Consider the following 15,810-nt stretch of genomic DNA (forward strand, 5'->3'; position numbering starts at 1 on the left):
ATGAAAGCTGGTGGTTCCTTTTAACATGAGTCTTCAATATTCCCAGGTAAGAAGTTTTAGGTTGTAGTTTATTATAGGAATTATATGACTATTTCCCTCTATACCATCTGTATTTCATTAACCTTTGACTATTGGATGTTCTTATAGGCACTTTAGTATTGCCAGTGTAACAGTATAGCTTCCGTCCCTCTAGTAAGCGCGCGCTAACTAGCTACCCATTTTACTTCGGTTACACCAGCCTCATCTCGGGAGTTGAAAGACTTGAAGTCATAAACAGCGCAATGCTTGACGCAACAACGAAGAGCTGCTGGCAAAACGCATGAAAGTGCTGTTTGAATGAATGTTTATGCGCCTGCTTCTGCCACCGCTCAGTCAGATGCTTGTATGCTCAGTCAGATTATATGCAACGCAGGACACGCTATCTAGAAATATCATCAACCATGTGTAGTCAACTAGTGATTATGATTGTTTTTATTTATATATATGACATTTAATGCTAGCTAGCAACTTACATTGGCTTACTGCATTCGCGTAACAGGCTGTCTCCTTGTGGAGTGCAACGAGAGAGAGGCAGGTCATTATTGCGTTGGACTAGTTAACTGTAAGGTTGCAATATTGAATCCCCCGAGCTGACAAGGGGAAAATCTGTCGTTCTGCCCCTGAACAAGGCAGTTAACCCACCGTTCCTAGGCCGTTATTGAAAATAAGAATGTATTCTTAACTGACTTGCCTAGTTAAATAAAGGTATAAAAAATAAAAGTTTTAATTGGCAAATCGGCGCCCAAAAATACAGATTTCCGATTGTTATGAAAACTTGAAATCTGCCCTAATTAATCGGTCAACCTCTAATAAGAACATCCAATAGTCAAAGTTATATGAAATACAAATGGTATAGAGAGAAATAGTCCTATAAATACTAAATTAACTACAACCTAAAACCTCTTACCTTGGAATATTGAAGTCTCATGTTAAAAGGAAACACCAACTTTCATATGTTCTCATGTTCTGAGCAAGAAACTTAAACGTTAGCTTTTTTACATGGCACATATTGCACTTTTACTTCTCCAACACTTTGTTTTTGCATTATTTAAACCAAATTGAACATGTTTCATTATTTATTTGAGGCTAAATAGATTTTTATTGATGTATTATATTAAGTTAAAATAAGTGTTCATTCAGTATTGTTGTAATTGTCATTTTTACAAATAAAATAAATCGGCCGATTAATCAGTATCTCCTTTTTTGGTCCTCCAATAATCTGTATCGGCGTTGAAAAATCATAATCGGTCGACCTCTTGTCCCTATGATGGGAAGGGGAGTGGGGATATCATTGGCAGCACACTGCAGTCTTGTGCTTGTGGAAGGTGTTTTTACCCCCAGCATTAACACTGTAAATATCTAATACACCCTCAAAGAATGCATTCAAAATGTGTTTGCGGTAGCCAATTGTTTCAATTGATTGTTTTTACTATTGCTGCAGCAGTTTTAGATGGGATGGGAAAAGTGAATATAGCAAATATTTAGCTGAAAATAACCATTGGGTCTCTGTAGTATCTTGTGGGTGTCCTTCACAAGTGAAGCTATTCTTAGTCCCAAAAACAGTGCTTGAGGAAGTAACCTCTTTATCCAAGGAAGGATGAAATTGAAAACATGTTCATGCCAACATGTTAGTTAGTGTTGGTGATAGGCTGTAGCCAATGCACATAGGCTGTCATGTCCAGACCAATACTGACATTGAAAAATGTAGCCAAATTTTAATGACTTAATTGTGTGTGTGTGCTAAACGCCAGTCATGTTTGGCAAATATAATATAGGATCGTTAATAATATCTATTGGCTTGATTCTGTTGACATACTTCAGGCACTGTTCCTTCAGATAGGAGAGAAGTGACAGTGGTTGTTGCACACTGCAACATCACCCACCTTGCAATTTTCTATGGACCCAGTCAACATTTTGTAACTATTTTACCATAAATTTATTGTTTCAAATCTGGAAGTTATTTTTTTCATTTTATGAAGCCTCTCTTACTGTGTTCTGACCATAGGAATGTTACAGGGTTTCATTTAACACGTCCTCATGCCATCGAAACCTGTTTCTCATGTTCTCAACTTTCTTTCCTTGTCCAGCAGCCAAAGTCACAATCCTATTAATATTACCAAACCATGCTTGTTGTGTCTTTAGATCTTACCTCTTTATAAATTCATATTTTCATTTCTGTCATGTGAAACCACTAGCATTTGCACTTTGAGAACGGTGTTTTCCCTCTAATTGCATTTTGGAACATTTGCGCCAATAGCCTACTACCATGTGCGAATTGCTGCGCTTATAATGAATGTGAAGAAATAAACTATTAGGCTATCAACATTTTTAATCTATACCTTCTGACCTGTTGCATCAACCTAATTTCTTTTAAAAGTTTTTTTTAATGTATAGTGGTTGTATTAAATTGGGCTCTATCGCGTCTCAAAACGCTCCCAGAGTACGTTTTGGAATATTTATTTATTGCACAGGACAAACTGACCAATAGAATAGGTGAACTTTTCTACCCATGGGGGATAGTAGATTGACATAGGCTAGTGATTTTGCCGTTCTTAATTCATTCTTGTTGGCTGACGAACGGTTAATGTGAACAGTTCTTCTAACATCTTCAATATGCGCCTCGGAATTTGATAAGAGGGACGCGCGCTGCAGCATGCCTATTGTGTCTTCCCTAGTAGCCTACTTCGGCGCTGCAATACCTGTGAGAAGGACCCGATCACGTGACGTTCATTGGTTAATAAGAATTGAGATATTTGAGCGAGCCATGTGAGAGGTGCTTCGGAGCGCAGTGATTAGCGGCTGGAAGAAGGGAAATTATAATCATTATATTCAGCCCAAAGGCACAACGGTCACTTTTGCAGCAACGGTTAGGGTTAGGGCATGACGGCCACACAAGGGGGCATCAACAGCCTGATTGTCAGCAAACTTGATGATGGAGTTGGTGTCGTGTGAAGCGAACATATGAATTAGGCTATATATTTTTTTCTCTTCCCCCCCCACCCCCACAGTACATCAAATTAACTTCTTACGGCTGACATTTCCATTAAAGGGATTGATATAACAGCCAGTGAAAGTGCAGGGCGCCAAATTCAAACAAATCTCATAATTAAAATTCCTCAAACATACAACTATTTTACACCATTTTAAAGATAAACTTGTTGTTAATCCCGCCAGTGTCCAATTTCAAAAAGGCTTTACGACGAAAGCACACCAAACGATTATGTTAGGTCAGTACCAAGAAAAACACAGCCATTTTTCCAGCCAAAGAGAGGAGTCACAAAAAGCAGAAATGGAGAGAGAATTAATCACTAACCTTTGATCTTCATCAGATGACACTCATAGGACTTCATGTTACACAATACATGTATGCTTTGTTCGGTAAAGTTCATATTTATATCAGTTTACATTGGCGCATTATGTTCAGTAATGTTTTGCTTTCAAAACATCCAGAGATTTTGCAGAGAGCCACATCAATTTACAGAAATACTCATAATAAACATTGATAAAAGATACAAGTGTCATGCATGGATTATAGATATACTTCTCCTTAATGCAACCGGTCAGATTTAAAAAAATCTTTACGGAAAAAGCACACCATGCAATAATCTGAGTACGGCGCTCAGACACAAAACGAGCCATACAGTTACCCGCCATGTTGTGGAGTCAACAGAAGTCAGAAATAGCATTATAAATATTAAGTTACCTTTGATGATCTTCATAAGAATGCACTCCCAGAAATCCCAGTTCCACAAAAAATGTTTGTTTTGTTCGATAAAGTCCATTTATGTCCAAATACCTCTTTTTTGTTTGTGCGTTTTAGTTCACAAATCCACATTCAAGAGGCTAGGTCCAGACAAAGTCAAAAAGTTCCGTTACAGTTCGTAGAAACATGTCAAACGATGTATAGAATCAATCTTTAGGATTATTTTAACATAAATCTTCAATAATGTTCCAACCGGACAATTCCTTTGTCTTTAGAAATGCAATGGAACGCAGGTCGCTCTCACGGCCACGTGCGTGTCCAGCTCATGGCCTTCTGCCAGACACCTGGTTGAAACAGCTCTCATTCTCTCCTCCTTCACAGTAGAAGCCTCAAACAAGGTTCTAAAGACTGTTGACATCTAGTGGAAGCCTTAGGAAGTGCAGTCGGACCAAATTTACACTATCTTGGATAGGCAAAGAGTTGAAAAACTACAAATCTCAGATTTCCCACTTCCTGGTTGGATTTTTTCTCTCTGGTTTTTGCCTGCCATATGAGTTCTGTTATACTCACTCACAGACATCGTTCAAACAGTTTTAGAAACTTCAGTGTTTTCTATCCAAATCTACTAATATTATGCATATCTTAGCTTCTGGGCCTGAGTACCGGGCAGTTTACTCTGGGCACCTTATTCACCCAAACTACTCAATACCGCACCCCAGCCATAAGAAGTTAAAATGCTCTGGTGATTTAAAATGTATTTCAAAAAAATATCCCATGAAATTTAGAGGGAAACAAAAAATCTCTCTGAAGTTTGACAAATGGCAATTTTTCTGTGTTGGTGGAGTTTCTCTGCTGTAATGTGTTTCTGAGAGCAGGTGGAGGGAAGATGAGGCTGGGGATTGGATCACATCAGTGTAGAGATGCCTGGAACCCCTGCTAGGAGCCGGAAATGATGAGAATGGTGTTTGTGTCAGATGATAATAAAGTGGTCTGAGTCAGTAGAGTAAAGGATGTCTAGCTAGTTGTTCTTGATGGGAATCACTCTAGGTCCCTATGATGGGAAGGGGAGTGGGGATATCATTGGCAGCACACTGCAGTCTTGTGCTTATCATCTACTCAACATGTGGAAGGTGTTTTTCCCCCCCAGCATTTCAACACTAAATATCTAACACACCCTCAAAGAATGCATTCAAAATGTGTTTGCGGTAGCCAATTGTTTTAATTGATTGTTTTTACCATTGCTGCAGCAGTTTTAGATGGAATGGGAAAAGTCAATGAACCAAATATTAAGCTGAAAATAACCATTGGGCCTCTATAGTTTTGTACTATCTTGTTGGCGCAGGTGTCCTTAAAGTGCAACTGTTTTTAGTTCCAAAAATAGTGATTGAGGAAGTAACATCTTTAAGGGTGAAATGGAAAACACACACACAGTAAGTCTAAATCAATGGTGAGAATGAGAGAAATTCACACAGCCTGCTGTTGTATTATTCATAACATACTTGTGAATCTAGGGAAGGCTAAAGCTTTCATAATGAGGAATTATGTGTCATGGTCTCTCTCGGTTTTAAAATAAGTCCTTATAGACGTTTTGAGGTAGTGCTGTTCTGAAGTTTTGACACTGCACTCCATGCCGATCAGGAATGAGTTGTTTGACATTTTATGGCCATTAAAAGCCTGTTTTCACCTCTGTTCCTGCAGGTCAGCATGGAAACCCTCTGAACAAGTACATCCGCCACTATGAGGGCCTGTCCTACGACACCGAGGCCCTGCACAGCAACCACCAGAGAGCCAAGAGGGCCGTCTCCCACGAAGACAAGGTCCTGCAGCTTGACTTCCACGCACATGGAAGGTACGTCACACTCTTTAGTCTACTGTACATTAAAAGTTCATTAGAGATCTAGCATTAGCCTGGTTGCCAAATCTGTAGTGCTTTAGCCAACTCATCTGATTTTTTTTTTTGTTGTCATGCCATTAATTGACCAATTATTGAATGACATGACAATGTCAGTCAGAGGAGTTGGATAGAATATGAACAGATCTGGCTTCTGCTTTCCAGGTAAATCGAGCGTCACGCCCAACTCAACAAACCTGTTGATGCTTGTAGTAAAGAACTGACCTGTGACGTGTTTTCCTGCATGATCAAAAGTTATTTTTAAGGGAGGATTCGCCCAATGAAGTCTCTGTGTGGGGTTTTGGATTACAGGAATATCTTAACATCCTGACCGCTGGAATCTTGTGAGAACATTGTATTTCCCACACTGGCTGGGACATTGAGAGCAGTGTGGTAGTCTGGCTTGGCATTGTACACCAGCGTGATGCAGGGATAGCCTACTGGAAGACAGGGTGTTCTCTGGTAACCAGGCCTAAAGTGTTATATCAGCCTGCAGCAAGCTACTACTTCTCACAGGCCCCCACCTATTCCTATCAAATGTTTAGTATTCTGTCCTAGGCTGACTCTGTGCCTGTCTGTATGTGGGATGAGTTGATGGTTATTGGGTTATTAAATCCAGCCGATTGTAGTCTCCAGCTATCTCTGACTTTGACTGATATGATCACCAAGGAGTTTTTCCAAATCACATCTCGGCAAAACACAAACCTAGAGGTTAATATGAAGAGATAGAAAAGATGTGCATACATCTAAGAGAAGGGCTGCTGTCTGGTTTTTGGTTGATCCAAAATGCTTTATTTGGGGAATGATGAGGAGCTTGGCCAGATGTAGATAGTCTTACTGATTTTGGGACTGGCAGTCCATGCTACCACCTGTCTCTTAACTAAGATGACCTTCACCCTCCCAACGGGGCAAAATCCTCTGTCCTCTTCAGTTCACAAACTGACAGTACAGGACTGTGTATTTATTCTGCCAGCTCTGTCCTCCTTCTCTCCCTTGTCACGGGAGCGGTACCGAGTCCTGACCTTTGTGTGGATTCACTCCCAGTGAAGGGGGTATCGTCCTCTTGTGTAACGGACACCAGCAGCACCTCAGGCGGAGGCAGGCAGAGCAAACTGTAGAGTAGAGGTTCTTTTGGGAGCTGCAATACAGCTAGACCTATCAGTTTCTGTAAACAACTCTTTAACAATCTCTGCTATAGTGTTACCTACCTTCTAATCCCAAAGCTACTGGGCAGAGGACTCTTGTCACATAGGCTACCATGTTTCTTTAGAAGATATGTTTTTTGTGTATGTACAACAACATGTGCATGTCACTCCTGTCAAATGCTGATATTCATGTCAGTTTTAACCCACCCCCCCGGCTTAAATCACGTCAGTCCTATTCTGTTCAAGTAGACCCTAGTTTCTCTTTCATAATGGCACCATTTTATGTTTTGGAAACAATTACTTTGGGTGATAACTAGAGGTCGATCGATTTAACCGACATGGCCGATAATTAGGGCCGATTCTCAAGTTTTCATAACAGTCGGTAATTGGCGATTTTGGACGCCGATTACATTGCATTCCACAAGGAAACTGTGTGGCAGGCTTGACCACCTGTTACGCGAGTGCAGCAAGGAGCCATGCTAAGTTGCTAGCTAGCATTAAACTTATCTTTAAAAAAACAATCAATCTTCACAATCACTTGTTAACTACACATGGTTGATATTACTAGGTGAACTAGCTTGCCCTGCGTTGCATGTAATCAACGCGGTGCCTGTTAATGTATCATCGAATCACAGCCTGCATCACCAAACGGGTGATGATTTAACAAAAGCACAATCGTTTTACGAATGTACCTAACCATAAACATCAATGCCTTTCTTAAAATCAATGCACAAAAGTATATTCTTTTTTAACCTGCATATTTGGATAAAATAAATGGATGTTAGCAGGCAATATTAACTAGGTAAATTGTGTCACTTTTCTTGCGTTCATTGCACGCAGAGTCAGTGTATATGCAACAGTTTGGGCCGCCTGGCTCGTTGCGAACTGTGTGAAGACCGTAATTCATTTGCCAGAATTTTACATAATTATGACATAACATTGAAGGTTGTGCAGTGTAACAGCAATATTTGGACTTAGGGTTGCCACCCGTTCCATCAAATACGGAACGGTTCCATATTTCACTGAAAGAATAAACCTTTTGTTTTCGAAATGAGTTTCTGGATTTGACCATATTAATGACCAAAGGCTCATATTTCTGTGTTTGCTATATCAAATCAGAGACATAATTATAATAGTCTGACTGAGTGGTGGTAGGCAGCAGCAGGCTCGTAAGCATTCATTCAAACTTTACTGCGTTTGCTAGCAGCTGTTAGTAATGCTTGTAGCCTAGCGCTGTTTTTCAACTCCTGAGATTAGGCTGGCAATACTAAAGTGCCTATTAGAACATCCAATAGTCAAAAGGTATATGAAATACAAATGGTATAGAGAGAAATGGTCGACGCATCATAATTCCTATAACTACAACCTAAAACTTCTCAACTGGGAATATTGAACCACCAGCTTTCATATGTTCTGAGCAAGGAACTTAAACGTTAGCTTTTTTACATGGCACTTTTGCTTTCTTCTCCAACACTGTTTTTGCAATATTTAAACCTAATTGAGCATGTCTCATTATTTTTTAGATTTTATTTATGTATTATATTAAGTTAAAATAAGTGTTGTTGTTCAGTATTGTTGTAATTGTCATTATTACAAATATATTTAATCGGTCGACCTCTAGTGATAACACAGCTTAGTTTCTGCTATCTGTATTTCCAGCTAGCAGGTTTGTGGTCTCCCAGGAATGGTGAGATAACAGGCTGCAGCGGTCACTTCCTGGTTCAGTCTGTTTCAGAGGACCGTTTCATTCACTGCTTGTTCTGGAGATAGCCCTGCAGGTGTTCACATTGTTTCCCAGTAGCTACACCAGATGGGTGGAATGGGCTAGTATGTCAGTTAGCAGTCACTGCCTCTGTGTAGAGCAGAGCTCATAATTACTCAGTGCCTATGGACATGAAGGGGAACATGCAGCTTTTCTGGAGCCGGCTCGTCTTGTACACCTCCCACCCTTCGATGTGCCTCGGATGAGCTTATTACCAACCAACACTTTTAAACTGGGACACATGCACACTCTACTTGCATACATACATGCAAATGTACATCCATATGCGTGCATACACACACACACAATGAAACACAATGAAACACACACAATCTTTCTCATTGTGTGTGGTTGCGTCACTGTCCCAGCTATTAGAAAAGGTGTTTCACCCTCTCTCATTCTCTCTCTCTCCTTCTCCGTGGCCTGCTGTGTGTGTGAAAGGGTGCTGTGAGACCTAAAAATAATCTATCCCAGGAGCCCTGTCATTTTTCAACACATTCCTTTCTTCTTTCTTCACCACTGTCTTCTGAAGGTTTTTTGTGGGGGACTGATCAGAATACCCCCTACTGTACTGCTTACACTCTGCGTCATGACATTATTAGCCCTATGGAAACAGCAGGAGCTGCTTGTGTGGGAGGCAGTCACAGCTAACGTTAACTTCATGTGAACGTTTTCCTCAGCCATGTCTTTTCTGCAAGCCCTTTGCTTTCTGCTGGGATGTCTTCACCAGTTTTCTGTCTCATCCTGGAGTGTAGTGTGATACATCAAGTGGTTTAAAACTTCTTAGGGCTGAGATCCTGCTAATGGGATCGATATGACAACAGCCAGTGAAAGTGTAGGGCGCCAAATTCAAAACAGACCTCTCATAATTCAAATTCATCAGACATACAAGTATTTCACAACATTTTAAAGATACAATTCTTGTTAATCCCACCACAGTGTCCGATTTCAAATAGGCTTTACGGCGAAAGCACCACAAACAATTGTTAGGTTAGAGCCAAGAAACAGAAACACAGCCATTTTTCCAGCCAAAGAGAGGAGTCAGAAAAATCAGAAATAGAGAGAGAATTAATCACTAACCTTTGATCTTCATCAGATGACACTCATAGGACTTCATGTTACACAATACATGTATGTTTTGTTTGATAAAGTTCATATTTATATCAAAAAATCTCAGTATACATTGGTGCGTTATGTTCAGTAGTTCCAAAAACATCTGGTGATTTTGCAGCGAGCCACATCAATTTACAGAAATACTCATAATAAACATTTGTTAAAAGATACAAGTGTTATGCATGGAATTATAGATACACTGCTCCTTAATGCAACCGCTGTGTCAGATTTTTAAAAAAGCCAAAAAGATATCCGCCATATTGTGCAGTCAACAGAAGTCAGAAATAACATTAAATATTCACTTACCTTTGATGATCTTCATCAGAATGCACTCCCAGGAATCCCAGTTCCACAATAAATGTTTGTTTTGTTTGATAATGTCTTATGTCCAAATAGCTACTTTTGTTAGCGTGTTTTGGAAACGAATCCAAACTCATGAAGCGCGTTCACTCGGAGCAGACAATGTCAAAAAGTTCCGTTACAGTCTGTAGAAAGATGTCAAACGATGTATAGAATCGATGTATAGAATCAATCTTTAGGATGTTTTTAACATATCTTAAATAATGTTCCAACCGGACAATTCCTTTGTCTTCAGAAATGCAACGGAACGCGAGCTAACTCTCACTTGAACGAGCATCACGAGCTCAAGGCATTCTGGGTGAGCCCTGACTCATTCCTCTCTCATTCTGCCCCACTTCACAGTGGAAGCATCAAACAAGGTTCTAAAGACTGTTGACATCTAGTGGAAGCATTAGGAAGTGCAACATGACCAATATCCTACTATCTTCAATAGGGAATGAGTTGATTTCCCACTTCCTGGTTGGATTTTTTTATCAGGTTTTTGCCTGCCATATGAGTTCTGTTATACTCACAGACATCATTCAGTTTTAGAAACTTCAGAGTTTTCTATCCAAATATACTAATAATATGCATATATTAGCAAATGGGACTGAGTAGCAGGCAGTTTACTCTGGGCACCTCTGGGCATCTTATTCATCCAAGCTACTCAATACTGCCCCCAGCCATAAGAAGTTAACAGGACAGGTGAGTGTCTGTTGTGAAGAAAAATGATTGAGAGGATGGTGCACAACAGTACACGGCTTTATTCATCTAACATTTCCCTGAATTACCGGCATTCCAATAATAGTATTGGAATGATTGAATGATTGGATTGGATAGTTCTGAGATATTTTCAGATCTCCGTTCCAGCCGTTGAGCACCGCCCTTATGACTGAGAACATGTGACGTATGAGCAAGCACACCATGGGCGGCATTCAGCCTCCATACCCCACCCCCAATTTTTCTCTATCTAGCATGAGCTGGAGGGAGCTTCTACCAAATGTACTTAAATTGACTTATACCAGTCTGTTTCTTTTCACACCCAGTGTGAACGAATGCAGACTTGTGGTAGAACGGTCAATTATTCTGGAGCTTGCCAGCTGAAGAGTTCCATGAGTCACTCCTGGGCTACAATCACCTATTCGGACCCGTTTTACTGCCAATGCAGAGTCCCACCGGGCCTTCACAACTGGACTACCGACGTTATCTGCCCGAGGGAGTTATCCAACTGGCCCCTCCGTTACGACGTTACCTGAACGCCCATCAGCGGCCAGCTAATCGTTAGCGGTCTTATCTCCTGCTATCTGATTAGATCTATCGGACAATTTTTCTTGGGTCACTATAACTATATCTATTTTGCCAATCGGATTGATCCCCCCCTAACCACACGGAACCCCACTAATCTACTGACGGAAACGCACGAGGTGGCTAATAACAGACCTCCATCCTATGCTAGCTTGCTACCGGTGGCCCGGCTAGCTGTCTGAATCGCCGTGACCCCAACCAACCTCACTACTCACTGGACCCTTATGATCACTCGACTAAGCATGCCTCTCCTTAATGCCAATATTCCTTGTCCATTGCTGTTCTGGTTAGTGTTTATTGGCTTATTTCACTGTAGAGCCTATAGCCCTGCTCATTATACCTTATCCAACCTTTCAGTTCCACCACCCACACATGCGATGACATCACCTGGTTTCAATGATGATTCTAGAGACAATATCTCTCTCATCGTCACTCTATGCCTAGGTTTACCTCCACTGTATTCACATCCTACCATACCTTTGTCTGTACATTATACCTTGAAAGCTATTTTATCGTCCCCAGAAACCTCCTTTTACTCTCTGTTCTAGACGACCAATTCTCATAGCTTTTAGCCGTACCCTCATCCTACTCCTCCTGTGTTCCTCTGGTGATGTAGAGGTTAATCCAGGCCCTGCAGTGCCTAGCTCCACTCCTATTCTCTGGGTGCTCTCTTTTGATGACTTCTGTAACCGTAAAAGCCTTGGTTTCATGCATGTTAACATTAGAAGCCTCCTCCTCCCTAAGTTTGTTTTATTCACTGCTTTAGCACACTCTGCCAACCCGGATGTTCTAGCCGTGTCTGAATCCTGGCATAGGAAGACCACCAAAAATTCTGAAATTTTCATCCCTAACTACATTTTCAGACAAGATAGAACGGCCAAAGGGGGCGGTGTTGCAATCTACTGTCCTACTATCCAGGTCTGTACCCAAACAATTTGAACTTCTACTTTTAAAAATACACCTCTCTAAAAACGTCTCTCACCGTTGCCTCCTGCTATACACCACCATCTGCCCCCAGCTGTGCTCTGGACACCATATGTGAACTGATTGCCCCCCATCTATCTTCAGAGCTCGTGCTACTAGTCGACCTAAACTGGAACATGCTTAACACCCCAGCCATCCTACAATCTAAGCTTGATGCTCTCAATCTCACACAAATGATCAATGAACCTACCAGGTACCACCCCAAAGCCATAAACACGGGCACCCTCATGGATATCATCCTAACCAACTTGCCCTCTAAATACACCTCTGCTGTTTTCAACCAAGATCTCAGCGATCACTGCCTCATTGCCTGCATCCGTAATGGGTCAGCGGGTAAACAACCTCCACTCATCACTGTCAAACGCTCCCTGAAACACTTCATCGAGCAGGCCTTTCTAATCGACCTGGCCGGGATATCCTGGAAGGATATTGATCTCATCCCGTCAGTAGAAGATGCCTGGTTATTTGTTTAAAATGCCTTCCTCACCATCTTAAATAAGCATGCCCCATTCAAGACATTTAGAACCAGGAACAGATATAGCCCTTGGTTCTCTCCAGACCTGACTGCCCTTAACCAACACAAAAACATCCTATGGCGCTCTGCATTAGCATCGAACAGCCCCCGTGATATGCAACTTTTCAGGGAAGCTAGAAACCAATATACAAAGGCAGTTTGAAAAGCCAAGGCTAGCTTTTTCAAGCAGAACTTTCCTTCCTGCAACACAAACTCAAAGAAGTTCAGGGACACTGTAAAGTCAATGGAGAATAAGAACACCACCTCCCAGCTGCCCACTGCACTGAAGATAGGAAACACTGTCACCTCTGATAAATCCACTATAATTGAGAATTTCAATAAGCATTTTTCTACGGCTGGCCATGCTTTCCACCTGGCTACCCCTACCCCGGTCAACAGCACTGCACCCCCCACAGCAACTCGCCCAAGCCTTCCCCATTTCTCCTTCTCCCAAATCCAGTCAGTTGATGTTCTGAAAGAGCTGCAAAATCTGGACCCCTACAAATCAGCCGGGCTAGACAATCTGGACCCTTTCTTTCTAAAATGATCTGACAAAATTGTTGCCACCCCTATTACTAGCCTGTTCAACCTCTCTTTCATGTCGTCTGAGATTCCCAAAGATTGGAAAGCACCTGCGGTCCTTCCCCTCTTCAAAGGGGGGGACACTCTTGATCCAAACAGCTACAGACCTATATCTATCCTACCCTGCCATTCTAAGGTCTTTGAAAGCCAAGTCAACAAACAGATTACCGACCATTTTCAATCCCACCATACCTTCTCCGCTATGCAATCTGGTTTCAGAGCTGGTCATGGGTGCACCTCAGCCACGCTCAAGGTCCTAAACGATATCTTAACCGCCATCGATAAGAAACTATACTGTGCAGCCGTATTCATTGACCTGGCCACGGCTTTCGACTCTGTCAATCACCACATCCTCATCGGCAGACTCGACAGCCTTGGTTTCTCAAATGATTGCCTCGCCTGGTTCACCAACTACTTCTCTGATAGAGTTCAGTGTGTCAAATCGGAGGGTCTGTTGTACGGGCCTCTGGCAGTCTCTATGGGGGTGCCACAGGGTTCAATTCTTGGACCAACTCTCTTCTCTGTATACATCAATGATGTCGGTCTTGCTGCTGGTGCGTCTCTGATCCACCTCTACGCAGACGACACCATTCTGTATACTTCTGGCCCTTCTTTGGACACTGTGTTAACAACTTTCCAGATGAGCTTCAATGCCATAACTCTCCTTCCGTGGCATCCAATTGCTCTTAAATACAAGTAAAACTAAATGCATGCTCTTCAACCGATCGCTGCCTGCACCTGTCCAACATCACTACTCTGGACAGCTCTGACTTAGAATATGTGGACAACTACAAAAACCTAGGTGTCTGGTTCGACTGTAAACTCTCCTTCCAGACTCACATCAAACATATCCAATCCAAAGTTAAATCTAGAATTGGCTTCCTATTTCGCAACAAAGCTTCCTTCACTCATGCTACCAAACATACCCTTGTAAAACTGACCATCCTACCAATCCTCGACTTCGGCGATGTAATTTACAAAATAGCCTCCAATACCCTACTCAATAAATTCACAGTGCCATCCGTTTTGTCACCAAAGCCCCATATACTACCCACCACTGTGACCTGTACGCTCTCGTTGGCTGGCCCTCGCATCATACTCGTCGCCAAACCCACTGGCTTCAGGTCATCTACAAGACCCTGCTAGGTAAAGTACCCCCTTATCTCAGCTCGCTGGTCACCATAGCAGCACCCACCCGTAGCACGCGCTCCAGCAGGTATATCTCTCTAGTCACCCCCAAAACCAATTCTTACTTTGGCCGCCTCTCCTTCCAGTTCTCTGCTGCCAGTGACTGGAACGAACTACAAAAATCTCTGAAACTGGAAACACTTATCTCCCTCACTAGCTTTAAGCAACCAGCTGTCAGAGCAGCTCACAGTTTACTGCACCTGTACATAGCCCATCTATAATTTAGCCCAAACAACTACCTCTTTTCCTACTTTATTTATTTATTTATTTTGCTCCATTGCACCCCATTATTTCTATCTCTACTTTGCACATTCTTCCACTGCAAATCAACCTTTCCAGTGTTTTACTTGCTATATTGTATTTACTTTGCCACCGTGGCCTTTTTTTGCCTTTACCACCCTTATCTCATCTCACTTGCTCACATTGTGTATATATACTTATTTTTCTACTGTATTATTGAATATGTTTGTTTTACTCCATGTGTAACTCTGTGTTGTATGTGTCGAACTGCTTTGCTTTATCTTGGCCAGTTCGCAATTTTAAATGAGAACTTGTTCTCAACTTGCCTACCTGGTTAAATAAAGGTATAATAAAAAAATAAAAAGTGAAGATTGAACTGTTGACTGTTTCCTCCTCCCTGTGTGACCTTTGTATTGTGTTGAGCATGCAGTCTTACTCCGCCTCCGTCACAGCCAAGGCAGGGGTGTCTGATTATGAGGCTCTTCACAGAAAAGCCGGTGTATGCCCACACACATCACTACCACTCCCCTCCTTCCACTCCAACACTATGAGCAGATAGATCAAGGTACCCGATAGGGCATTCCTGAGGCTTTGTACAGTGTACATGTACAGTACAGAATACACCAAGGGTTCAGTGCCAGGGTACAGTACAGAATACACCAAGGGTTCAGTGCCAGGGTACAGTACAGAATACACCAAGGGTTCAGTGCCAGGGTACAGTACAGAATACACCAAGGGTTCAGTGCCAGGGTACAGTACAGAATACACCAAGGGTTCAGTGCCAGGGTACAGTACAGAATACACCAAGGGTTCAGTGCCAGGGTACAGAACAGAATACACCAAGGGTTCAGTGCCAGGGTACAGAACAGAATACACCAAGGGTTCAGAGCCAAGGGTACAGTACAGAATACACCAAGGGTTCAGTGCCAGGGTACAGTACAGCATACACCAAGGGTTCAGTGCCAGGGTACAGTACAGCATACACCAAGGGTTCAGTGCCAGGGT

At 42.0% G+C, this 15,810-nt stretch overlaps 1 protein-coding gene across 1 annotated transcript in view; it reads left to right on the forward strand.

Moving 5' to 3' along the window:
• LOC118393877 (disintegrin and metalloproteinase domain-containing protein 10-like) overlaps positions 1 to 15,810 on the forward strand; it is a 97,161-nt gene that overhangs the window by 19,522 nt on the left and 61,829 nt on the right. The window contains exon 2 of the mRNA XM_052462284.1: positions 5,441 to 5,591. Coding sequence (XP_052318244.1) covers positions 5,441 to 5,591 — 151 coding nt within the window. The remainder of the gene's footprint in view (positions 1 to 5,440; positions 5,592 to 15,810) is intronic.

The sequence above is a fragment of the Oncorhynchus keta genome, chromosome 14 (assembly GCF_023373465.1).
Source record: "Oncorhynchus keta strain PuntledgeMale-10-30-2019 chromosome 14, Oket_V2, whole genome shotgun sequence".
NCBI classification, from domain to species: Eukaryota; Metazoa; Chordata; class Actinopteri; order Salmoniformes; family Salmonidae; genus Oncorhynchus; species Oncorhynchus keta.